Consider the following 26,762-nt stretch of genomic DNA (forward strand, 5'->3'; position numbering starts at 1 on the left):
TCGCTTTTGATACTGACATACTGCCAGCTGCGAGAAAATTAAACGGGAGGATGAACAATGCTGGGCAATGAAACCGTGCTACGTGAAGTGATATTCAGTATGAAATGTTTAAAGATTATGTACGACACAAAAGGTATTGAGTCAAGACAAGATAAAACGGGTAACATTAGCTGCTGATACAGGCTAACATAAAATTCGCGTGTTTTTTTTACAATTTTCTTCAACCTGCTTCTGCATTCCGCAACTCCAGAAGTCAAAATCTTTTCGCGGAGACACTCCGGATATACGCAGATTGGCATATCGCAAACAGGACTGAGGTACTGCGCATCACTATAGAGGTGCAGACTCTGATGTTTCTACAGTAAGAAAGTGCTGGGTGGTGCAGCTCTTGGGCGCTAGGACCCCGTGGCCGGGCGCTGTCGTGCGGTCACTGGCGGCTGACACGCAGCGGAGCTTGTCGCTATTTATAATAAAGTGCAGAGTAACCGGAGCAGAAGTACCCGTCTGGTCCACCACCCCGAGGAGCGCAACACGTGGTCTGCCCTGTGCCTTATAAACCTGCGCTGATCCCTGGCTTTTTGCGTGTTTTATCTGCTGGCACCGGTCTCTTCCAGAGGACTGAGAGCTTGGGGGTATCTTGCGCCAGCGGGGAAGGTGGAAAGCAGCTGGTGAAGGGGGGGGGGGCAGATCGGCTCCTCCCGGGGCACGGAGTTAAATGCCTGTGCGTAACTGCGCTGCATTCGCTTTTTGTCTGACAAGTCCCGTATTTTCGGGGAGGTGATGCGGCTCCGTGCCAGCTTAGGGTAGGGCTCTGACAGCACAAAGCAGAGTAAGGGGACGCCTGGCAGGGAGTGCGCTACTCCGATGCGCCGGAGGTGTGCGCTGACCCGCAGGCTGTGTAAACCCCCAGGGCTGGCCGTAGCTCGCTCTCCATCGGTTGTCTGCCTTTTCCGAGGAGACTTTCTGAACTACTGCTTGTTGTTTTTTTAAAATTCTATGTTTTTAATATTACTGGACGAGAGGAATTGCAATCAGCTGGATTTTTTCTTCTGTTTGGATAACGGAGTTTTGACATTTCACTTTAATGGCTTTCAGTTTTTAATCTCATTTCAGTTACAGATTTATTCATTGCTACAAAACAGTATAGAAATGCTAAATGTATCTCAAGTTTATCCAAATAATGTAATTTAGAATACGATACTGTCAAAGTCGTGTGGGCTTTTTACGTATTTGCGTGTAGAAATAATATATATAGCCATAAATTATCTATGTTCGCTTTTTGCGCTCAGCGATCGCAGTTGTTTTCCTCCAGACGGTGTTTCACGGTACTCCTTCTAAACATGAACTGCTACCTTCTCAGTCTCTTGCTGACCCTGGATCTGCTCACGGTGGCCCTCAGTCTGTCCACTTGTAGCACGCTGGACATGGATCAGTTCATGAAGAAGCGCATCGAGGCGATCCGCGGCCAGATCCTCAGCAAGCTGAAGCTGAGCAGCCCCCCGGAGCAGTATCCTGAACCCGGGGAAGTGTCCCGGGACATCATCGCCATCTACAACAGTACCAGAGACCTGCTGCAGGAGAAAGCCAACGAGAGGGCGGCGACGTGCGAGCGCCAGCGCAGCGACGAGGAGTATTACGCCAAGGAGGTGCATAAGATCGACATGCAGCCCTTCTTCCCTTCTGAAAGTGAGCCCCTCTTATATTACACCCTTTATTTTGTACAGTTTCGCGTGCTGTTGTATCGCCTGTGTGTGTGTTTGTGAGTGTGTCAATATGTGACTTACCCGCGGCGTTTAGAGCTCATTTGGCTCAAGTCACTTTATCGGGGGACTTAATTATGTTTATTGGTTCTGTGTACCGATGCCATACTCACTCAAAAAGGCACATGCTCACTTACAGGCACACACGTACACAACCAAACATACATACACACATACACATATACACACAAAGAAAATACACATTCAAGCAGTTGTACGCACATATACCTGCACGCAAACCCACACATACACGCATTCACATACATGCATGCGTTCACATAAACATAGACATTTACACAGGCACATACACACACATACATAAACTCAGTCAGACAAACACATGCACACCCATGCGGTCACACACACACTGACAGACACATGTACACACTCACACAGGTGCACAGACACGCAGAGGGGATTCTGGGAACACTAGGGGGGGCTAGGCAAGACCTCCATGGGGCCCTCCATCGCATCCCACCTGGCATGATAAAATTTATAGCCATTATTTAGCGTAAAGTCTGAATTAATAATATCAACAGAGAATTTAATAAACACAATTCCTTTATTTTCACTTTATTGTGAAAAACTGATTACGCAAATAAAGCAGAATTGTCATTGCAATATACAGTGTAATCGGCCCAGCTCAGGGGCCCCTCCCAGCTCGGGGCCCCAGACCATTGCCTGCCTTGCCTGTCCTGTCCCTACGGCACTGTATACACTCACACATGCACACACGTGGGGCTGTTTGTGTTTCAGTCCAGTTTAAAGTGGCTGCAGTTCTTTCTGGCCTGAATGTCTCACCTTGGGAGACGTGTGAGGAAAAACCTAGAGAAACACTGAGGCAAAGTAACTGCGTTGTATTGATGTGGAGTTTAAGCGCCTGCATTCCGTAGTTGTGCGTATCGAGGGGGCCGGGCAGTATGTAAACCGCACCTCAGAGGACAGGTCGGCATCGACTGCGGTCATGACTATGAAATTCATTTTGCCGGTGATTCATTCAGTAGCGAGGAAATGAAAGAGACAGTATGGGCAGTTTAATATCCGGAGGCGGTGTGTCCGGAAGGCACCTACACTGCAAAGACCCCTTTTAAAGTGGCGCAGAACACGCGCCCAGAGTCCGGGTAGGGATTTCTCTTATTCCAACCTGGAACATAAACAAGTCAAAAGAAAGGACAGCTTCAGATGGGGTTTCTAATTTCATACGTGCATGTTAACATTTCTAACTTATTACTTAAAATATGTATACTTCTGAATTTATGCCTTAATCCAGATCAAATGCAAAAGTGCACAGAATGGAGGGAAATAAGTGGAGAGACATTTCATACCCGAGATATTTTTTACCTTAAATATTATCCTTGGCCTTGGCTGTTCTGCAAATACGCTGAACGCGAATGGTGTTGGGATCTGCGCCAGCAGCAGACAGGAAGACGTTTACGGGCATAAATACCACTGTGTCAACAGTCAGAGTCGCCCAGATGCCCCTGGTGCCTCAGCCTCCGGGGGAAGAAGGACTCAATGTGGAAGTGCGTTCATTCTGATGTCGTCTCTCTGTCTGTCTGTCTGTGTTCCAGTTGAGCAGCACATGCCAACTGTATCCTGAGCTTCAGGATTTGTGAGGAGCACGCAGACAGAGCTTTAACGAATGTGTCGTGTGGCTTCCACCCAGCCACACCACTACGGGGCCTCAGATACGTTCTCATTACCTTACTTGAACCCTCATTTCCCCCCTGCAAGCGCGCCCAGCATTGTGTTAAGAGAGCAAAGGTTCGCTGAGCGAAGCAGACAGACTGGGCAGTGTAGCATAGCACAGTCAGACCCACGTCTGTTAAAAGCAGCAGATTCCTGGAGTCTGTGAAAATAGTCTAGTCTGCACCAGACCTTCATTTTCATATGTGATGCAAGAGCTTTTTCACTGTCTGTACCTCATTTTCATATGTACCCTCACCTCAATTCCAGCCCTCTAATATAAGAGCATTTTCTCTGTCTGTACTTCATTTTCACACGTGTCCTCGCCTCAGTCCCGGTCCTCTGCCGTAAAAGTGTTTTCTCTGTCTGTACTTCATTTTCACACGTGTCCTCACCTCAGTCCCAGTCCTCTGATGTAAAAGCGTTTTCACTGTCTGTACTTCATTTTCTATTTCAGGCATTCAATTTCAGAACGTTTTTGTAATCTGTACTTCTCTGCAAAGCTCTCCTGGACATCAGCATTAGTAATAATGCATGGTGTGTGGAGTACTGTATATGGTGTTTGTATAATCAGGATCGCTGTGTGACACAGTAAGTTTGCTGTGCAGAGTTCCAGAACTCTCCCTTTCCACTCCCTCAAAAGACACACACATACTCGTTTTCTCTTAAACACACTTACTGATCTACTGAATGAATCACAAGTCAACCTTCACACTCCTAACGGACTCACAAAAATTACAGGATCTGTTGGAACTGGGCCCCTGTACACATTCACATTTGCGCAGCCTTACCCAGTATGCACACACACAATGTGCATTTTGTGAAGTGTTTATGGTGGAACTGCAGTCTCACACAGAATAAGTATTCAGAGGGTAAATGATTGGATGTTGAAGGTGGTTTGTTCAAATGAGTCTAGCTGTCATTAAAAAGCCACACATTAGGGTGAATGATCGTCAGGGCCTGTGGTTTTTTGCAGCTCACATGCCATATGTCTGTATTATATATTGTTAATTTGTTCATAGATGAGTCTTTATTATTACAAATATTCATGTATGTAGGAAAGCAAGTCAGCACCACTGTTTGTGTGATAGTGCTGTAGAGGCTGATGAATGTGAATGTGTCTGTGTCCTATCAAACTTTTGTCTTGCGGCAACATTATTACCATGAGGTAAGATCAGTGGGTTCTAAAAGCCTCAATGTCAGAGAAACATCCAGAAAGGCTGTTTAGAAGGACTCATCCCCACAAAACAGACCCTAGGGTCCTGGAATTCTCTGCACACCCAGAGGTAGAAATTTCAGGATCACAAAGTAAAAATCCAGGCTGAGTACTCTGTGAGTGTGACTCTTTATGCTCAATTGGTTGGTTGAAACAAAATCATTTACTTTCTGGGCCTGAAATTTCCACCACAGTCTGCCACTCATATTGGTGCTGTTTGTTTGTTAGATTTAAATTCACAGCTTTTTCTAACAGTGAGAGGTCACCCAGAGTTACTCAAAGACGGATCCTCATGGCGGCGATGCCAGTATACTCCAAGATGCACTGTGTATCAGTTAACATATCAATATTGGCTGATGTTCATTAAAAGTCAATACATCAGCATCGGGCCAATGTGTCATAAGAACATAAGAACATAAGAAATTTACAAACGAGAGGAGGCCATTCGGCCCATCAAGCTCGTTTGGGGAGAACTTAGCTAATATCTCAGAGTTGTTAAAATCTTATCTAGCTCCGATTTAAAGGAACCCATGGTTTTAGCTTCCACTACAATAGCAGGAAGACTATTCCATACTCTGACTACACGCTGTGTAAAGAAGTGCTTCCTCAAATTTGTTTTAAAATGTTCTCCCGCTAATTTCCACTTATGGCCACGAGTTCTAGTATTTAGACTAATATTGAAATAGTCATTTGGCTGAACAGCATCCAGACCCGTTAGAATCTTATAGACCTGAATCATATCCCCCCTTAGTCTCCTTTGCTCAAGGCTGAACAGATTCAGTTCCGCTAACCTCTCCTCGTAAGACATTCCTCTAAGACCAGGAATCATTCTCGTAGCTCTTCGTTGCACCTTTTCTAAGGCAGCAATGTCCTTCTTGAGGTATGGTGACCAAACCTGCACACAGTATTCTAGGTGGGGTCTTACCAAGGAATTATATAAGTGTAACATCACCTCCCTTGACTTAAACTCCACACATCTAGAGATATAACCCAACATTCTGTTCGCCTTTTTTATTGCTTCCCCACATTGGCGAGAGTGGGACATGGAAGCATCAACATACATACCGAGATCTTTCTCGTAATCAGCTACCTTTATTTCAGTGGAACCCATAAAATATCTGTACTGTATATTTCTGCTCCCTGCATGGATTACCTTACATTTATCTGTGTTAAATTTCATCTGCCAAGTATCAGCCCATTCGCTAATTAAATCCAGATCCCGTTGAAGCCTCTCTGCTGCTTGATTAGTATCTGCTACCCCGCCCACCTTAGTGTCGTCTGCAAATTTAACCAGTTTACTGTATGTATTCGTGTCAATATCATTAATGTAAATTAGGAACAATAGTGGTCCTAAAATTGAACCCTGCGGTACCCCACTATAAACGGAGGCCCACTGTGACATAGTGCCTCTAATAACTACTCGCTGCTTCCTATCAGTTAGCCAGTTTTTGATCCAAGCTGCCACAGTTCCTAAAATTCCTGCAGCTTTAAGCTTTAACAAGAGCCGTTTGTGGGGGACAACATCAAAGGCTTTCTGGAAATCTAAGTAAATCACATCATAGGCCTTTTTGTGATCAATTTCACTTGTAGCTTCCTCAAAGAACTCAAGCAGATTCGTTAAGCAGGATCTACCTCTCCTAAATCCATGTTGGCTATCCTTTATAATGTTATTTGCATCTAGGTAATCTACCATTTTCACTTGAATTATAGCTTCCATTATTTTTCCAGTAATGCTAGTTAAACTGATTGGCCTATAGTTTGCTGGATTACTTCTATCCCCTTTTTTGAATATGGGTGTTATATTAGCATGCTTCCAATCTGATGGTACCACACCCGCAGATAACGATTTCTGGAATATTAAAGTCAAAGGTTGGCTAATAATATCCCTCATCTCTTTCAAGACTAAAGGTAAGATGCCATCAGGCCCCTGCGATTTATTTATTTTGAGTTTAGCTAGGCTTAGTATCACATCAACCTCAGTTATACATATATTGGTCATAGACGATGCTGTATTCGTATTAATTGGTGGTAAATTACTTGTGTTCTCTATTGTGAACACCCTTGAAAAATAATCATTAAACTCGTTTACCATATCAATTTCGTTATCAATTATAAGGCCCTTACTATCCTGCAAATTAGTGATTTCGGCTTTTAGTGCTCTCTTAGAGTTAAAATATTGGAAGAAACCTTTACTGTCATGCTTAGCCTCCAATGCAATTTTTCTTTCTACATCCCTCTTTGATAGCCTAATGTCATTTTTTAACTCTGCCTGTAGACTTAGATACTCCTGCTTGATTTTGAAATCATTAGTTATTTTCCAGTTGTGGAACAGAGCCCTTTTCCTCCTGACTTTATTCTTAATTTCCTTAGTAAACCACCTTGGTTGTCGTTTCCTAGATTTAGCTTTGCTGGAAACAGGTATGAAGTCCTCTTGCACTTGCAACAATGTGCTTTTGAAAAATTCCCATGCCTCTTCAACTGTTTTGCTATTTAACTCTGTCCAGTTTACAGTTTCTAATTTCCGTCTCATACCATTAAAGTTAGCCTTCCTAACATTGTATACTTTTAATTTAGACTTTGCTCTTCGGACACTAAAATTAACCTCGAATTTAACCATGTTATGATCACTACCGTACAATGGGTCTAAAACCTCTAATTTTCCAATCCTATCCTGGTTATTACAAAAAACGAGATCAAGAAGGGCTTCTCCCCTGGTAGGAGTATTAACAAACTGAGTAAAAAAACAATCCTGTACTAATTCCACCATCTCAAGTTCATTTACAGAAGAGCCAGAGACTGTGTCCCACTGTATCCCAGGTAAATTAAAATCACCCATAACCACCACATCATTTTTATTACTCATAATCCTGATATCATCATATAATATTCTGCTTTCCTCTACAGCTACATTAGGTGCCCTATAACAAACCCCGACAATTAGGCCATTTGAATCTTTAGCATCAAGTTTGATCCATACAGCTTCTGAATTTTTATTTTTATCAGTGAGTTCCCTTGCCTGCAAGTTTTCTTTTACGTATACTGCAACACCACCTCCCTTCTTGCCTATCCGGTCTCTACGGAACAACGTATAACCATCCATATTATATTCATCACCATCATTGTCACTCATCCATGTCTCAGTTATTCCTATAATGTCGTAATTGTCTGAAGAAATTAAAGCCTCTAAGTCATTAATTTTGTTTCTAATACTCCTAGCATTCAAATACAGACCACTAATGGTAGGCCTTTTACATTGTCTACTTTTAATATTTATTTGGGCTTTCCGTCTCTCCCCACATAAATTTATAACTGACCTCCCTGCCCCCCCAGTCCCTAGTTTAAACATTCCTCAACTATTCTGCACATACGCCTCCCCAATACACTGGTTCCCCTATGGTTCAGATGCAACCCGTCCGGCTTGAACAGGTCCCACCTGTTCCAGAAGGTCTTCCAGTGCCCCATAAACCTGAACCCCTCTTTCCTACACCACCATTTTAGCCACGCATTTAATCCCCTTATCTCAGCTAATTTTGCCTGACTTGCACGTGGCACGGGAAGTATTCCAGAGAATACCACCGTGGATGTTCTGCTTCTAAGCTTATCCGCGACTTCTATAAATTTATCTTGCAGAACAGCCCTTCTGCCCTTTCCTATGTCATTGGTGCCAACATGCACCACGACCACTGGATCCACCCCGGCTGGGGCCAAAAGCCTGTCCACTCGATCTGTCAGTCTTGGCCAATATTGCTGGCCAATATTTAGACTTCAGTCAATATTAAAAATTAGAGGAACTTCCCTGATATCTCACTGCCTAATTATATGATACGGCTGCAAGACACGTTCATGAGATCTTAAGAAGTAATGACACTGACATCAATTTCCCTGCAGGTCTGTGGAGATCAGAGGTTAGCCGATTATCAGTTTTGGTAATTGGAATTGGGAATATTAGATTTCCATATCGGTGCTCCACTAAGTATGCCTTCGAAAAGCTGCAGGGCTATGGCCCTGCCCAGCTTGTGTGTTCAGGACTCGTCTTTTACGGCTCCTCCTCCAGTACTCCTCTGCGTACCGTAATACTCCTTGATTTTCCCACAATACTCCGCTCCATGCGTCCTGTTTTCTATATCTTTAAGCCTATTGTCTGGTTGCTTTACTATCTTATGTGGTATTTTCTATCAGTATGGGAACTCAGGGCAAACTGCAATCTGGAAATCTCTCCTGGTGCCCTGCCTGGCACTCTGAATGGCCCTCATAAAATGCACCAGGGACCATACTTTTGGTACTTTCTCAAAGTATCAAAAGTACGGTACTTCAAGGTGTTGGTTTTCCACCAGCATAAAAACTGGTACCAGTGCCGAATGACTTCGCAACGTGAGGCAGGGTATTTTGTACTGAATTCAAAAATTACTGTAATATCTTATAGGGCTGGACAGTGTGCAATATTAATACCAACATTGCACATTATGCACATGCAACTCTTACATCGCTAGTCAGCTATATAAAAATCAGGCTTTTTCTTACTTTAAATCCTGTAAGGACATTAGGGTTAGGGTTAAGTTTCACAAAAAAATATTTTTACTCTGTTACTCTGTCATAGAAAATAAAACTAAGCAAGCTTTGCAATTTTAACTACTATTCCTTTTATAGATTATCTAATATATGTTTAAAAATCAGTATAAAATTTACTTTCGCTGCTGATTATGAAGATTTTCATAATCATTTTCATCCTTGCTGTTTAAATCACTCATAGATGGGTTTGTAACAAATTTATGAACTCCTTTTTTTGTTTTATAAATACCCCAATATTTATCTCAACAAAATGACATCACTATATTTACAGCAATATTACATCGCTAGGATCCTAGTATATTTAAACACACCATAGTACATTAAACAAATTCATCCTGATCTTTTTGTTGTATCTATTCTTCCAACCAGATCACAGTTTTTTTTATACTTCCGTTATTGTTGTTTTCAAGGCGGCGTTTGTATTGTGTCTCAGAGGCAGGCTATTTGCATAACCAATCGAGAAAGAAAGCGTTTCAAGTCCCACTCCAAAGTACTGAAGTACCAAAGAAGTACCCCAGCTGGTTTGCCACTTTTGGTACTGGTACTCAAACTGGAAATCAATGAAAAAGCGAGAGTACCAAAAGTTCGGTACTTGGTACGGTGGAAAAGCGCAGTGTGAGATAAAATGCAGTGGCAAAGGTGCCAGATGTTCTCAATACCAGCTAGGTACACACATCACATGTCCACTGTCCTTCAGGGTTCCTCCCAGGTTCTCCTCTCACATGGTGCTGCCTTCTCCCTCTTCGTGCTTTCCTGGCTTCTCATGGACACACAGTAATGGCCAGGAATAGCGGTTGTGTGGGGATCCCGCCCCCCGTCCTTTTATTGTGTGGATGCCTGTTGCTGGGAAGGAGGCCGGCAGAGACTGACAGCCCTTCATGGACCGCATGATATTTTTAGATCTCAGGGATTATGTGCAGAGTTCTTTTCAGTTTGCTACTGGCAGGTGAGCAGAGGGGTGGAGCATCCTGCAATGGGAGAGAGGAGCTCCAGATACCTCAGTGCCTCTCCTACTCCCATGCCTGCTCCTGCCCTGTACCCGCTCCAGAGCTTTTCCGCTCCTGCTCTCTACCTGCTCTCATACTCGCTTCTGCCCAGTATCTGCTACTGCCTTATACCCACTCCCATGCCTGTTCCTGTCCTGTACCCAATTCTACCCTCTTCCCACTCCTGCACATACTCCCATCCAGTACCCACTCCTGCCCTGTACCCACTCCTGCCCGTTCCCACTTCTGCCCTGTACCCATTCCTGCCCGTTCCCACTTCTGCCCTGTACCCACTCCTGCCCTGTTCCTGCTCCTGCCCTGTACCCACTCCTGCCCTGTTCCTGCTCCTGCTCTGTACCCACTCCTGCCCTGTTCCTGCTCCTGCCCTGTACCCACTCCTGTCCTGTTCCTGCTCCTGCCCTGTACCCACTCCTGCCCTGTTCCTGCTCCTGCCCTGTACCCACTCCTTCCCCTGTACCATTTCTCACATCCACTTCTGCTCAGTACCTGCTTCTGCCTTATATTCGCTCCCACTCCTGTTCCTGTCCTGTACCTAATTCTTCCCTGTACCTATTCCCACGTGTGCTCCTAGCTCCTATCCTGTACCCCCTTCCCAGACCACTCCTGCCCTGTACCCATTCCCACGCCCATTCCCGCTCTGTGTCTGCTCCCACACCCATTCCTGCCCTTTATTCAGTCCTGCTCTGCACCTGTTCCAACACCCACTGCTGACCTGTACCTGCTCCCAGACCTGCTCCTGGCCTGTACCTGCTCCCACATCCACTCCTGACCTGTACCTGCTCCCAGACCTGCTCCTGTCCTGTATCTTCTCCTGCCCTGTACCAGGTCCCACATCTGCTCCTGTCCTGTACCCACTCCTGCCCTGCACACAGACACAGAGAGACACACACACACACACAGACCTCCACACAGTCACACACACTCACAGGCATGCACACACAGACACATTCATACACACACATAGAACCACAGGCTTTTATTACCAGTAATACCTCATGTTATTTAAAACAAAATGTTTTAAAAAACAGGATTTGCCAAACACCCTTAAATGTTATTGTTATTACTGCTATCATTTTTCATTATTGTTTTTAACTGAACCAAAACATAATTATCACAATCCTAAATCTACACCGGAAAGCTTCTCCTCAGTCGCTCACAGATCAGAGCTTATCTGTAGAATATCCTCCGCTAAGTTGGACGGAATCAAATAATTCCTGGGAATTTTATGAGGCGTATCCTTTGCCTCTGTGTGGTTGTGGTCCACCCCTGGCCAGTCTTCATGTGGTGCACACCGTGGTTGAGGGCTGTGTGCTGTTACGTGTAGGAAGTCATACAGAAAAAGAGTTTGTGTCATTCAGTATTTTGCCCCCACCCCCATGGAGTACCGGGAGCACAGTGATCTCCTCTGTGGCTCCTGGAGGAACGACGGACCTGCCACGCTCTGCTTCTGAACTCCCTTTCCAGAAACTTCTTTCCACGCTCAGATACTGTGTCGTGAAGGTAAACAAACCCGCTGTGAAATGGCTTTCTCATAAGCGGGCGAAGCCTGGATTTTTTGGCCACGCTGAGACGGCCGTTCCACACCGGGGTGTGTGAAAGAGACAGTCACACCTCTGGGAATTTGGGAGCAGTCAGAGATGTGCTAAAGTAGGTCACGTACTTCCTGGCTGCCTGAAAAATGTCTCGTTTCTGTTCGCTTTTTGTTACGAATGATGAAGGGCAATTACACCATTTGAGATATTGTCATCTTTAAATACGCCCCCTTGTCTCTAGTCCCGTTTCTCATACTGTATAATTATCTAACTATATCATCAATCTGTAAGCTGTCAAATACTACAAAAAGTGAAATGAGTAGAATGTGGGAGGGAGAGACTGTTTGTCATTTAATTAGTGCAAAAGAGCATCATGCTCAGTTAGGCCATAAGGACAGCATCTTTAATTAGGATCTTTAAAGAGCAGCCACATAAGTACACCTTGACGTAAGACTCTAGAGCTACACTATGACTGTACAGACACACAGCTCCTAGTTCTGTACCATGCAGAGCGAATGCATGACACAGAATATATACGTGGCATTTATGTCTCATTTTAATTCTTGTCTATTAAACTTTTGCACCTAAACAGTGTTTTTTTTGCGAGTCTCACTCGTGAAGCTTTTGAGACACTTGGACGTTCCTTTTTTTCCGAAAAGCCGCACAGCTGTGTTTCTCTTGCTTGAACCTCTTTTCCCCTGACATTTGAAATGGCTTTGCCGTTAGAGGCACCGCGGTGGGTGCCCTCATCACGCTCCGCCAAGGGGGAGGGGCTCTCTTCCGGGCTTCCAGCCCGAGGGCCTCTCCGCTGCCTGTCTCTTCTCTCATTTCTCATGGCTTCACCCAAGTGGCCGTGATTGGTGTGATCTTATCTGAGTTGCTCTCTTCCCCCCTGCTGTGAATCATGCCCCTGGAGGCGGGATGGCGTCTGGCTTCTCCGCACGCACTACTTGTCCATTTCCAGCTCTGCAACGTCCTTTTCCAAATTCTGATGTCACCCCTCTCAGGCCCCTGATTGTCCTGCCATGAGCTTCCTTGCAGAACAGGAAGGGCCCTGTGGTATAAAGCAGACAGTCTGAGAGAGAACGGTCACTCTCTAGGACCATAAGTGGTCATCGCTATAGCTGACTTTTAATGTTGATTTTGTTATAACTAGTCCCAAGTATTCATCAGTCCTGAGTAGTCACCACTCTTGCTAATTCTGTCTGTCCATCACAGGCCTGTCCTGTCTGCCCACCATTCTGTCTGTCCACCACAAGACCGGCCTGTCTGTCTCCCATTCTATCTGTCCTCCAGTGGCCTGACTATTCTGTGCCCCTGTTCTGTCAGTCCACCACAGGCCTGCCCTCTTTGCCCTACCATTCTGTCAGTCCACCACAGGCCTGCCCTCTTTGCCCTACCATTCTGTCAGTCCACCACAGGCCTGCCCTCTTTGCCCTACCATTCTGTCAGTCCACCACAGGCCTGCCCTCTTTGCCCTACCATTCTGTCAGTCCACCACAGGCCTGCCCTCTTTGCCCTACCATTCTGTCAGTCCACCACAGGCCTGCCCTCTTTGCCCTACCATTCTGTCAGTCCACCACAGGCCTGCCCTCTTTGCCCTACCATTCTGTCAGTCCACCACAGGCCTGCCCTCTTTGCCCTACCATTCTGTCAGTCCACCACAGGCCTGTCCTGTATGTCACCCTGTTTTGTCTGTCCACCACAGGCCTATACAATTTGTCTCCCCATTCTGTCTGCCCCCCTGTCTGGACCTGTGTCCCTTCATAGTAGTTTTCATCCTCTCACAGCAGAGGACAGCAGAGAGAGTGGGTCAGGGTTACCTTCACACCTCTGAGTTCTTCTGAACTTGCTTTCTCTCTGCCTGTGTGTGACATATTACCTGTGTGTGGACTGCTGCTTCACATACTGTTTACAAAATATTACACAGCAGGTGACTTTGTCCTAAGCAGCTGCTTACAACAGATGAATATGGATGTTAAATAGTACAGTGAACCAGACCTGGTTCATTCAGTGAGCTTCTTTGCTTTTATTCTTCCGAACCTCCACCTTTGATGTCTCTCAACCTGTGCCTCACTTTCCAAAACCTGAAGAGCTTTTCTGCTTCATTCATGGCCTGAAGCAGGTCAGCTTGCTCATGTTCTCTCCTCAGTTTGTCATCGGATAGTTCAGACGAGCCAATTAAGCCTTGGGATGAATCAAATGTGTTTTTTAGCATTTTACTTTTAATGTTTGATTTTCGATAGAGAAAAAATGTCCTTTTGGAAGGCAAGCCAACGCCATGGCTAGCTCACGCTGTTATGTATCACATGGTTTTGCCAGGCTTTGGACAGAATAACGTTCATCTTTTATCCGTGTACCAGAATAGAGAGCTTTTGTGTTCTTTATTTCTGCCAGTCACTGAGGTATGTGCAGTTCCTGGCCTGTCAGGCCATAGTGCGGCTTGAAGAAAATGTGATTTGTTTAGTAAACCGCCTGTCATTTCTGCCACGTTATTTTAGCCTGTTTTCACTTTTCCACCCATGTCCGATTCCTTCAGTGTGACCCTAACAGAAAGCAGAAATCACATTTTCTTGGTGTATAGTGTCAGAAAAGTTTCAACGGCATCAAACGTTGAACAAATCAAGCAGTTCAGAATCCTGCCAGCTTCAAATCATGTGTTTCCAGTTACACTGCCCATTTTCAATGGCCTTTATGCTGAACATAGCTGATATTTTGCCCATGTTGTACATACCTTCATTTTTTGAAAACTACTTTTGGAAAAATAATAACATTATATTAAAAACCCTACCCTGAACCCTAAACAAAAGCCTGTTCAGATTATGGTAACTGTTCTCTGCCACATCATTTCCACAATAGGACACCAGCACATTGGGTTGTCTTGGAACCTGTTCTGGTGATAAGATCCACTCTTCCATGGATGGATGGAATTCCTCTGATTTTTGGACAGGGCTATAGCCTTGGGACTGTGTGGTTCAGTTAATGCATGTTTCAGTCAGTGTGTGTACTGGATGTTTTAGTCAGTGTGTGTTTCAGTCAGTGTGTGCACTGTGTGTTTCAGTCAGTGCGTGTTTCAGTCAGTGCGTGTTTCAGTCAATGTGTGTTTCAGTCAATGTGTGTTTCAGTCAGTGTGTGTTTTAGCCAGTGTGTGTACTGGATGTTTCAGTCAGTGCGTGTTTCAGTCAATGCATGTTTCAGCCAGTGTGTGTTTCAGCCAGTGTGTGTTTCAGCCAGTGTGTGCACTGGGTGTTTCAGTCAGTGCGTGTTTCAGTCAGAGCGTGTTTCAGTCAGTGCATGTTTTAGTCAGTGTGTGTTTCAACCAGTGTGTGTACTGGGTGTTTCAGTCAGTGCGTGTTTCAGTCAATGCTTGTTTCAGTCAATGTATGTACTGGGTGTTTCAGAGTCAATGCGTGTTTCAGTCGGTGTGTGTTTCAGCCAGTGTGTGTTTCAGTCAGTGCGTGTTTCAATCAATGCATGTTTCAGTCAGTGTATGCTTCAGTCAGTGCGTGTTTCAGTTAATGTGTGCTTCAGTCAGTGTGTGTTTCAGCCAGTGTGTGTTTCAGTCAGTGTGTATACCATGTGTTTCAGTCAGTGCGTGTTTCAGTTAATGCTTTTTCCAGTCAATGTGTGTACTGGGTGTTTCAGTTAGTGCGTGTTTCAGTCAGTGTGTGTTTCAGTCAATGTGTGTACTGTGTGTTTCAGTCAGTGCGTGTTTCAATCAATGCGTGTTTCAGTCAGTGTATGTTTTAGTCAGTCTGTGTTTCAGTCAATGTGTGTTTCAGTCAGTGTGTGTTTCAGTCAGTGCGTGTTTCAGTCAGTTTGTGCCTCAGTGAATGCGTTTTTCAGTCAATGCATTTTTCAATGTGTGTAATGCTTTAAACTGTGTGTACCACATTTTGCAGTTGGTGAGTTTCAGTCAGTGTGTGTACGGTGTGTTTTAGTCACTGTGTGTATTGTATGTTTCAGTCAGTGTGTGTACCATGTGTTTTGGTCTCTGTGTGTACTGCACATTTCAGTCAGTGTGTGTAAGTCACTGTGTGTACCATGTGTTTTGGTCTCTGTGTGTACTGCACATTTCAGTCAGTGTGTGTACGGTGTGTTTTAGTCACTGTGTGTATTGTATGTTTCAGTCAGTGTGTGTACCGTGTGTTTTAGTCACTGTGTGTATTGTATGTTTCAGTCAGTGTGTGTACCATGTGTTTTGGTCTCTGTGTGTACTGCACATTTCAGTCAGTGTGTGTACGGTGTGTTTTAGTCACTGTGTGTATTGTATGTTTCAGTCAGTGTGTGTACCATGTGTTTTGGTCTCTGTGTGTACTGCACATTTCAGTCAGTGTGTGTAAGTCACTGTGTGTACCATGTGTTTTGGTCTCTGTGTGTACTGCACATTTCAGTCAGTGTGTGTACGGTGTGTTTTAGTCACTGTGTGTATTGTATGTTTCAGTCAGTGTGTGTACCGTGTGTTTTAGTCACTGTGTGTATTGTATGTTTCAGTCAGTGTGTGTACCGTGTGTTTTAGTCACTGTGTGTATTGTATGTTTCAGTCAGTGTGTGTACCGTGTGTTTTACTCAGTGGTGGCACTATCACAGGTGGCACCATGACGACCTGATGTGTTCCCGTTCTTCTGCAGATGTCATCTCTCCTACACACTACAGCCCGTATTTCAGACACCTGACCTTCGACGTGACTTCAATGGAGAAGAACGCCTCCAACCTGGTGAAGGCTGAACTCCGCCTCTTTAGGCTGCAGAACCCCAAGGCCCGTGTGCAGGAGCAGCGGATTGAGCTCTACCAGGTGACCGCACATTTTACAGCATCTACATCCCTGATCCCCTTACAGCATCTACACCCTCTGAGATAGAAATCAGGGCTAGGAAAGGGACTCTGAGGAAAGGGATAGGCAGCAGGCAGAGAGTCAGTGGAGCGGAGGGGTCAATCTACTATGAATGAGGATCCCACTCACTCGCACTTACTCACTCATTCACTCACTTGTTCACTCCTGTATATGACAGCTGTGCTTTCAAAGTGATGGGATTTTACTAAACGGGCCAGGCACATTAACACCACGTGAGGCAGAGCGGGAGGGAAAGTGCCGGATCTCAGTGACATAATCGTCACCTTCGCGAAGCTAAAATGCTAGTTTGCTGTACGGGCACAGCTTGACACAATGGCTGGAGATGATTGTTAGTATTAGCCTGGCTGTAGCATTATCTTGGGTGGAGATGCAGATGGTGTGAGTGAAAGAACAATGGAAACCAGGGAAATTTGCAGTGCGGTGATAATGCTGATATAAGCCTGGAAAATTCCAAAACATCTCAAGCACGTGGCCATTGGGCTCTTCCCACAGGGGCCAATAATTGAGAGGAAAATGTGTCATTTTGCTTCAGATTCTCGTCCACAAGGACCTGACATCCCCTACACAGCGCTACATCGACAGCAAGGTGGTGCAGACGCACGCCAAGGGTGAATGGCTGTCTTTCGATGTGACAGAGGCGGTCAGCGAGTGGCTGCTTCACAGAGGTGAGGGGGCACCAGGGGTCCGGGCCTGGACTGGAGCAGCACTTTTCCCGTCTCTCCCAGGCCGTCCCGTGTTTAACACACTCCTCCTCCCTTTCAGACAGAAACAGTGGCTTCAAGATCAGCCTGCACTGCCCGTGCTGCACATTCGTCTCTTCGGTTAATTTTATAAACCCCAACAAAAGCGAGGAGCTGGAGGCCAGGTTTGCAGGTAGGGGCCATGTGGCGTCTCTGCGAACACCCTGCTGTCTGCCGCCGGTGCTGCTGATGGGATGGCATGGGCGCGCATGGCCACACTACACGTGTGCTGTGTAATCGGCAGGTATCGACGACAGCTTCCAGCACAGCGATGACCAGAAGAGGCGCCGTCACACCGGGCTCAGTCCTCACCTGCTGCTGATGCTGCTACCATCCTACCGGCTGGAGTCACAGCACAAAGCCCACCGGCAGAAGCGTGCCCTGGATGCGGCCTACTGCTCCAGGTGACCTTCCTGTGACCTCTGTGTGACCTTCCCATGACCTCTCTGTGTGTGTCATGCTGATCTCCTTGCCTGGCTGACCCCCCACAGGAACGTCCAGGATAACTGCTGCTTGAGGTCACTCTATATCGATTTCAAGAGGGATCTGGGCTGGAAATGGATCCATGAGCCTAAAGGTTACAACGCTAACTTCTGTGCTGGTGCGTGTCCTTACCTGTGGAGCGCTGACACACAGCACAGCAAGGTGAGAGGCCATGAAGTGAGGGAGTGTGGAACAGGGGCCGGAGTGGGGGAGTGTGGAGGAGGGGCCAGAGTGGGGGAGTGTGGAGGAGGGACCAGAGTGGGGGAGTGTGGAGGAGGGGCCAGAGTGGGGGAGTGTGGAGGAGGGGCCAGAGTGGGGGAGTGTGGAGGAGGGGCCAGAGTGAGGGAGTGTGGAGGAGGGGTCAGAGTGAGGGAACCTGGAGGAGGGACCAGAGTGGGGGAGTGTGGAGGAGGGGTCAGAGTGAGGGAGTGTGGAGGAGGGGCCAGAGTGAGGGAACCTGGAGGAGGGGCCAGAGTGGGGGAGTGTGGAGGAGGGACCAGAGTGGGGGAGTGTGGAGGAGGGGTCAGAGTAAGGGAGTGTGGAGGAGGGACCAGAGTGAGGGAGTGTGGAGGAGGGGCCAGAGTGAGGGAGTGTGGAGGAGGGGCCAGAGTGGGGGAGTGTGGAGGAGTGAGTTATGTTAAGTGTTTTCTTTCTCCACAGGTCTTGGGCCTATATAATACCATCAATCCTGAGGCATCAGCATCACCGTGTTGTGTGTCCCAGGACCTGGAGCCCCTCACCATTCTCTACTATATCGGCAAGACCCCCAAGATTGAGCAGCTGTCCAACATGATTGTGAAGTCCTGCAAGTGCAGCTAGGAATGGACACACACACACACACGCACAGTCAAACAGTCTCGGGACACTGAGTATCAAGCAGCAATACAAATCGCAGATGGTAGTCCCATCATGCACGTCATCCACATACCCATCGGACGTAAACATATCTGGAGATGAGTAAACACTGGAAGAGTATTTAAGTGTCAATATGTGAAATAAGTAGAAACAATGATGCGAGCTTATCCGCCCCATATCGCCAGTTCCTAGTGTTACCATTTTGCTTTTGAGTTTTTGTACTTTCACTTGTTTTTTTTTTTGATGCTGTCCACAATTTGTGCAGTTTCATCTAGTTGTGCTGATTTTTCCTTTATAAAACCAGTGCGATCGTGGCTGAATGGGAAAGTGTCTTCTTTGCTAATCAGTCTTTATACGAAACACACACATACACAGGAGACACAACCACACACAGGAGACACAACCACACGCATGAGACACAACTACATGCAAGAGACACAAACACACAGGAGACACACACATACACAGGAGACACAAACACACACAGGAGACACAACCACACGCATGAGACACAACTACATGCAAGAGACACAAACACACAGGAGACACACACTCACAGGAGACACACACTCACAGGAGACACACACACACAGGAGACACAACTACATGCAAGAGACACAAACACACAGCAGACACACACTCACAGGAGACACACACTCACAGGAGACACACACACACAGAAGACACAACCACACACAGGAGACACAACTACATGCAAGAGACACAACTACACACAGGAGACACACACTCACAGGAGACACACACTCACAGGAGACACAACCACACGCAGGAGACACAAACACGCAGGGGACACACACTCACAGGAGACACTCCCACACACAGGAGACACAAACACGCAGGAGACACACACTCACAGGAGACACAACCACATGCAGGAGACACACACTCACAGGAGACACACACTCACAGGAGACACAGCCACACGCATGAGACACAACTACATACAGGAGACACAACTACATACAGGAGACACAACTACATACAGGAGACACACACACACAGAAAGACACTCCCACACACAGGAGACACAAACACGCAGGAGACACACACTCACAGGAGACACACACACACAGAAAGACACTCCCACACACAGGAGACACAAACACGCAGGAGACACACACTCACAGGAGACACACACACACAGAAAGACACTCCCACACACAGGAGACACAAACACGCAGGAGACACACACTCACAGGAGACACACACTCACAGGAGACACAACTACAAAAACCCAAACCGTTCTAAATGTGTATAGAAAGACAAAGAAAAAAAGGTATTGAGTCATAATGACAAAGAAAGAGTTATATCTACACACTCTCACCTCCTTCTTTACTCCTTCATTCAGGGAGTCATACACACCTGCTTAATATTTCCTCACATGGGGAGTCATACTCTGACCTCCTTCCATACTACTTCACATGGCGAGACATACCCTCTCCTCCTTGCATACTCCTCCACGTAGGGAATCACACCCACACCTCGAATACTCCCTCACACAGGGAATCATACACTCACCTCCTTTCATACTTCTTCATACGGGGAGGCACACCTTCACCTCCGTCCATACTCCCTCACATAGGCAGTCATGCATTCACCTCCTTCCATACTCCCTCACATAGGGAGTCATACCCACACCTCCTTCTGTTCTCCCTCACACAGTACATACCAATTCAAATGTAGATCCAGATTAAATTTGTTCCGAGACAGTTCTGTATCTGAATCACAGTTTACACTCACACAGGCCAATGGTCATTTATTGACGACTGATACCCAAGAGACTAGATTGGACTGATTGACACTGTCTTTACAGCTCAACAAGGCATTCCTTAGTTTGCAACCCCTCATCCTGTCATTATTCAGAGGGAAATCATTCAGATAACTGCACTGATTTCATTTCTTTTTTATCTTCAAGTTGTTTTGATGAGGTTATTTCCCCTGAATGGAACAATGCTGTGTGTGTGACCCTAACGCCATGTCTGTGACCATTCAGAAGCTCTTCTAAGGATGTCGACCTTAGATGCGTTACACCAGACATGGCAGATCACATGTGCACTTGTTGTTGATATCAAGGCTCTTGCTGACACGCTACCATGTATTGTAACACAGTTGTTGCTATGATACTGTAGTGATTAATAAATTATTTAAGTTTCAATGGAACTGTTGTTTTTTTACTCGCATGTCTGTTTTAAAGAACAAACCTTAATAAATAAAGATTTTTTTCTCCCTGTCCTTTCAGGCACACCTGAAACACCTGAACGAATACCAAGGCTGACTTGATTGTCCTCTTATACTCAAGCCATTCATCTTAAAAAAATAAAGGCAAAAATAAAGATATCTGTTAACCCTTTGCTCTGTAATGTAAATATATAGCAGATAAACACATTTTGAGGTCAGTTTTGAATTTCATGGTTTACATTTATATGCTTAGCAGACATATTTATCCAGGACCAGTGAGGGTAAGTCAAGTCAAGTCAAACTTTATTGTCATTTCAAAATATGAGAGGACACAACGGAAGAAAATAGCATTTGTCTGAGACTTTAAAAATGTCAAGTTAGACATAAAAGAGAATAACGAATAAATATAAATGTGCTGTAAGGCAGTTAATTTCTTATGTGCAACTGATGTATAAAGTTGCTCAAGGGTTTAATGGCGAAAACACTCTGCTAAGCATGGGATTCGATCCAACAACCTCCTGATCACAGGCACAGCACCATACATCCACACAGCACCTCATTCCAAATGTTAGCTTACCTGTTACCATAGGAGCATCTCAACAAAATGGTGAAACAAGGCTCAGCAGCTCTACACCTCAGTACCAGAGTTAAACAAAGTCCCCCTGTCGGACAATAGTGAGGAATCGTATAGAAAAAGACATGACAAGCGATGTCATCGCTTAAGCATAAGACACACATTGCCGTCATGAGGTAGGGTAAGCTCAGTAGCAAAGCAGTGATGCTATAGTGTGTCAGTGAGAGTAGAGCAGCCGTAGCCTTTCATCTGGATACAGCAAAGCAGAGCATTTTGTGGGAAACAGAACTGCACCCTCTACGCTCCAGGATTCTCCTCCACCCTGTACTGGGCACACAGTCAGAAGTTGGATGGGTATACAGATAACCACAGCCTACCTGGCACTCAATTACCCAGAAATCCAAGGGATTCTATCATCCAAGAAATTAGCATAAATGACAAGAAGCAGCACAGCTTTGCAGAGAAGTGGTTTTTGAGTTTAGCCTTCATTTTATTGTCCAAAACTGGCTTTGCACCTACTTAGTTATGCCAGGTCTGTTATGGCAGTGGAAGCTGAAATGTTCTTGTGACATAACATTGCTGGTTGTCCCATTTTTAAAACTCTTATATGTCAGTTAGCCGTGACAATCTTTCCTTCTACCCATTAAAAAATAGATGTTAGTGACACGGAGGAACATCATCTTCACTGTGCTGAGCCGCTGAACGGTCCGGTGGAAAATGAGCAGATAATGAATCGTGATAAATGAGAGTGTGTGAGGTGTCAGCTTGTATTGCATCATCTCAATCAGCTCTGCTCACCTACCGTTGAGCAAATCTCACCCCCACATCCATATATAGCTGAAGTGAGTGCTGAAGTGGGGGTGATGTATGGCCCAGCAAGTTAGGCCTTTATACCTGAGATTACAATGTTGCCAGTTCAAATCCTGTCTTTGGCAGAAAAGTCTATTCTATAGTCCTGAATATGTCCTGAATATTGTATAGTCCTGAATATGTCCTTGAATATTGTATAGTCCTGAATATGTCCTTGAATATTGTATAGTCCTGAATATGTCCTTGAATATTGTATAGTCCTGAATATGTCCTGAATATTGTATAGCCCTGAATATGTCCTGAATATTGTATAGTCCTGAATATGTCCTTGAATATTGTATAGTCCTGAATATGTCCTGAATATGGTATAGTCCTGAATATGTCCTGAATATTGTATAGTCCTGAATATGTCCTTGAATATTGTATAGTCCTGAATATGTCCTGAATATGGTATAGTCCCGAATATGTCCTTGAATATGTCTCTTGAGAAAGCAAACAAGAGCTCCTTCACACAGCTAAGAGCTTAGCTATGAAAATAACCACACTTTCTAATGTGACCCACACTCGCTAAAGGGTCTGTCTCTAAAGATCGCTGTCTGGCACGTGGGCGTTCACGCCTGAGGGACCCGAACCTTAGTGATTAAAATTCAGCTGGCAGGAGATATGAAGTGACAGACTAATGCTCTGTGCTCTTAGGTCAGCACACAGCAATGTGGAGATCTGAGCATTTGTCAAAGAGCAATAGTGTGTGTGTGTTTATGTTTTGTGAGGTAAATTCCTGGTAGACGATGTAGGCAAGAATGCCAGTTTCTGTATTTTGTGCTGCGATTTTGGTTCTCTTTACGAGGCCTAACCCCCCACCCCACCCCCACCCCTGAGATCTCCTCAGGACAGCAACACATGGTTCTCTTTTGGAGGCCTGACCTCCCCAAAATCTCCTCAGGACAGTGACACTCGGTTCTTTTTAGAGACCTGATCCCCTGAGATCTCCTCAGGACAGTGACACTTGGTTCTCTTTAGGAGGCCTGACTTCCCCGAGATCTTCTCAGGGCAGTACCACTCGGTTCTCTTTATGAGGCCTGAACCCCCCCCCCCCCCCCAAGATCTCCTCAGGTCAGCGACACTCAAATCTCTTTAGGAGGCCTGAGCACCACCCCCCACCCCCCCGAGATCTCCTCGGGACAGGGACACTCGGTTCTTTTTAGAGACCTGATCCCCTGAGATCTCCTCAGGACAGCGACACTCGGTTCTCTTTATGAGGCCTGAACCCCCCCCCCCCCCCCAAGATCTCCTCAGGTCAGCGACACTCAAATCTCTTTAGGAGGCCTGAGCACCACCCCCCACCCCCCCGAGATCTCCTCGGGACAGGGACACTCGGTTCTTTTTAGAGACCTGATCCCCTGAGATCTCCTCAGGACAGCGACACTCGGTTCTCTTTAGTAGACCTGACCCCCCCCGCTCACCCACCCCCCTTGAGATCCCCTCAGGATAGCTCCGGGCTCTATAGTGCCAGCCAGCAATACTTGAAATGCAAAACTGTTTTCTATCCCTTGCAGTAAATTACTTCTTATTTTGCCAGGAAAATCCGCTGGCTGGCCTGTGGAAGCAGAAAGCACGGACTCCCTGATCTGCTATGCCAGTTAGCAGAAAAGCCACTGACAGCAGCAGTTTCACTGCTCTACCTTCAGCAGTGATGGCCACCGAATAAAACCCACGTTTACACCCCCAGCAGTTCATCAGCTGCACCAGCCCGTCTCGTTTGAAAGGGACGCCCATTCAGCTGTCCTTGCCGGTCAGAACAGCCCGACCAACAAGTTGTGGGGGTCAAACCCAACCCAAAGCTAGCACTCCATTCTATCATTAGCAGATTCCACTCAGCATCTGAGGGATGCTGTGCATTGGTTGGCTAAGGTCACTGCTGAGCGCACTGATTGGCTAAGATCCCAGCCAGTACTAACAATGTGGACACCTTCACCTAAACTGATCTGATAATTAATTCTTTCCACTGGGTGCAGCAATGACAAGATTATATAATGTATGTAAAACAGAATGTGTGTGAATCTATGGGCTGTTTGGATGTCTACATTAACGCCTTGACTGGAGCTGAAACAACCCACAAGACAAGGAAAAGTCTATATTTAATATTTCAGAGCAAATGTGCCAGAAATAATATTGGACAAGGGAGACTCTCTTTGTAATGTGTTACATTTTTTATTTTATAATTTAAGAAATTAGAAAACAAAAGCACTACAGCCAAGAAGGAAATTACTACAATATTTTCCAACCATGAGTAGCATGACACAGTGCAACAGTGCCTTCCACGTGAGACTGTCCCGCCGGTGTGAGCCAGCGAGTCTCACCGAGCTGCACTTAGAGTCCTGCCGTTGTTTCTCTGAGTTCTAGGGGGGAAAGCGATTGACGGACCTTGATTTAAATCACCCAGCATTCCTTTCATAGGGAGCCAAGGAGCTACGGGCCCAGATCGCCTCATTCTCTCTCCCCAGTTCAGCAGGCGGCTGCTGGCTGCAGGGTTCACCTGGAAGGAGCTGCGCTCCCCGACTGACTGCCCGCTCCGCCGGTGCCAAGGGAATATCAAAGCTCCCTGCATGCTTTATATAATAACTGGCTTTCTGGTTCTGCTGTGGAGGGGGGGCTGGTATCAGCCTGGCTGCCTCTGAGATTATTTTCAGGGGGTGTTAGACGTCGTGGTTCCGCAGTCCTGCACACAAGGGGGATTAACTAGGATTTGCCCACACACACCACTAGATTACAGACTGAAAGAGAGAAGATCTTCTCTGCGGCCCACTAACTCCACTGATAGACTTCCTGAGGAATGATGTAATTACCTCCACCGGACTGGGCTGTCTGGTGCCGTGGGGGCCTAAACAAGGACACAGATCCTGATACATGTTTACATCTACATTTATTCTCATTCAGCAGATGCTTTTGTACAAAGTGACATACATGTGAGGCGAATAGCACGTTACAAACATCCAGCCGTCAAGGAGTCGATGAAGCATAAGTGCAGCCAGGCTGAGCTTCCGCTGAATGCCCTGTTAAAACAGAATAAAAACAGAACTAAAAAAAAAACGGTTGAAAGAAATGGAAAAAGAAACTTGAATATGAGCATGTAGATATATAAATAATGGTCAGACAACAAGATGTGGGGTACAAACATGCTGCTTATCGAGTCACTAGGAGTATAAAACGCAGTCGGAGGTCTTTGTTTAAAGAGACCAGTGGCCTGGGTGAAGGATCATTCAAAAGGGGATTCATCCCTGTGCAGGGCTCTGGGAGAGACTCTATCACATTCTCACACATATTATCTTACCAGCCCAAGATCAGTGGGCACATGGCCTACAGTGACAGGGACAGGCTAGCTAAATACCCCGCCTGCCCACTGGTGTGTGGGCTTCGGCGGACTTGGCCTGTGTATGTGATAGGAAAGGCGCTGCTTCAAATCCCATCCTTGGAAATGTGCTCACATTACCGTTCGGCCTTGAGCCAGGCCCTTAACCCCCCACCCCTAACCCCCCTGAGAAATGCTCCCGGGCTGCTGGTTAAGTGGCCGATCCTAAGCTCTGACCCCAAACTTCTCTGTCACCTCTATGCATGCGTTTCTCAAAGGAGTGCAAGACGGAATATGCAAAAACAGAAGAATTCCTATATATGTGTGCAGATGGCAAATAGGGCATCCGTTTATAGCTGTTAATGGCAAGCCTGGTACGTTTGTGAAAGTATGACCAGTGTTCTGGCACCCATTTGAAGGGAGCTACCACAGGTTCCCAACAGGGATAGATAACTAGCAAACAAACGAAACGTGACCTTTTGCAAAGAAGTCTCCTTGGTGTTGCCCTGAAACTGAGGAACTGACAGCAAGGTGGGCTAGTGGTGAATCTGAATATCAAGAACGCAAAGACCGTATTTGTGGTCTTGGCAAAACCGGTCTTGCTAACTTGCCGTCCAAGAACGAACTTGGGCCGCAATGAATCATTGGTCTTCTATACTTCTGTTCTTAGTACTGGAACTGGTCTTCAGCAATGGAAGATGATGTAAAATGGACAGATGAGAACACAAGTACAGTCAGGTACACATATCGAGATTCACCCAAGGACAAGTGACCACCTTCCCTGTGGAGATCCATCACTGCACACACACACAACCCCTCTGAAATCACATATGCATGCAGTGAGTAGTTATGCATATAATACACATGCATGAGGAGACTGAAAGTGCAAGTGGCCACGCAGAGTACAGAGCATGCAGTGCTGGAAAGGTACAGGCAGCAGAACCTGCAAACTCCACCCAAGGAGCCACGGTGGAGACTCAAACCCGAGTCCCAGAGGTGCGAGGCCACAGTGCTCACCAACACACCATCGTGCCACACGACTGGAGGACTCTGGGTGTCAGAATCAGATCCATTATAGGAATATGTTCTGTGCATTGGGGGTGGGGTCTGTAAGGCTACGTTGGGTG

General features: G+C 46.0%; 1 protein-coding gene across 1 annotated transcript; it reads left to right on the forward strand.

Annotated features, from left to right (window-relative positions):
• Positions 1–459: 459 nt before the first annotated feature.
• On the forward strand, positions 460–20,879 carry tgfb2 (transforming growth factor, beta 2). Its single transcript, XM_023826593.2, has 7 exons — positions 460–1,686; positions 16,402–16,565; positions 17,158–17,290; positions 17,388–17,498; positions 17,610–17,769; positions 17,857–18,010; positions 18,509–20,879. Exons 1-7 carry the CDS (start codon positions 1,269–1,271, stop codon positions 18,665–18,667), a joined length of 1,299 nt encoding a protein of 432 aa, XP_023682361.2. The 5' UTR covers positions 460–1,268; the 3' UTR covers positions 18,668–20,879.
• Positions 20,880–26,762: the final 5,883 nt, after the last annotated feature.

Source organism: Paramormyrops kingsleyae, chromosome 19 (assembly GCF_048594095.1).
Source record: "Paramormyrops kingsleyae isolate MSU_618 chromosome 19, PKINGS_0.4, whole genome shotgun sequence".
In the NCBI taxonomy this organism is placed as follows: Eukaryota; Metazoa; Chordata; class Actinopteri; order Osteoglossiformes; family Mormyridae; genus Paramormyrops; species Paramormyrops kingsleyae.

Coding starts and splice junctions, on each gene's coding strand:
- tgfb2 (XM_023826593.2), top strand. CDS start 1,269: ATGTTCGCTTTTTGCGCTCAGCGATCGCAGTTGTTTTCCTCCAGACGG. Junction 17,291..17,387: donor CGAGTGGCTGCTTCACAGAG/GTGAGGGGGCAC, acceptor CCTCCCTTTCAG/ACAGAAACAGTGGCTTCAAG. Junction 17,770..17,856: donor GATGCGGCCTACTGCTCCAG/GTGACCTTCCTG, acceptor GACCCCCCACAG/GAACGTCCAGGATAACTGCT.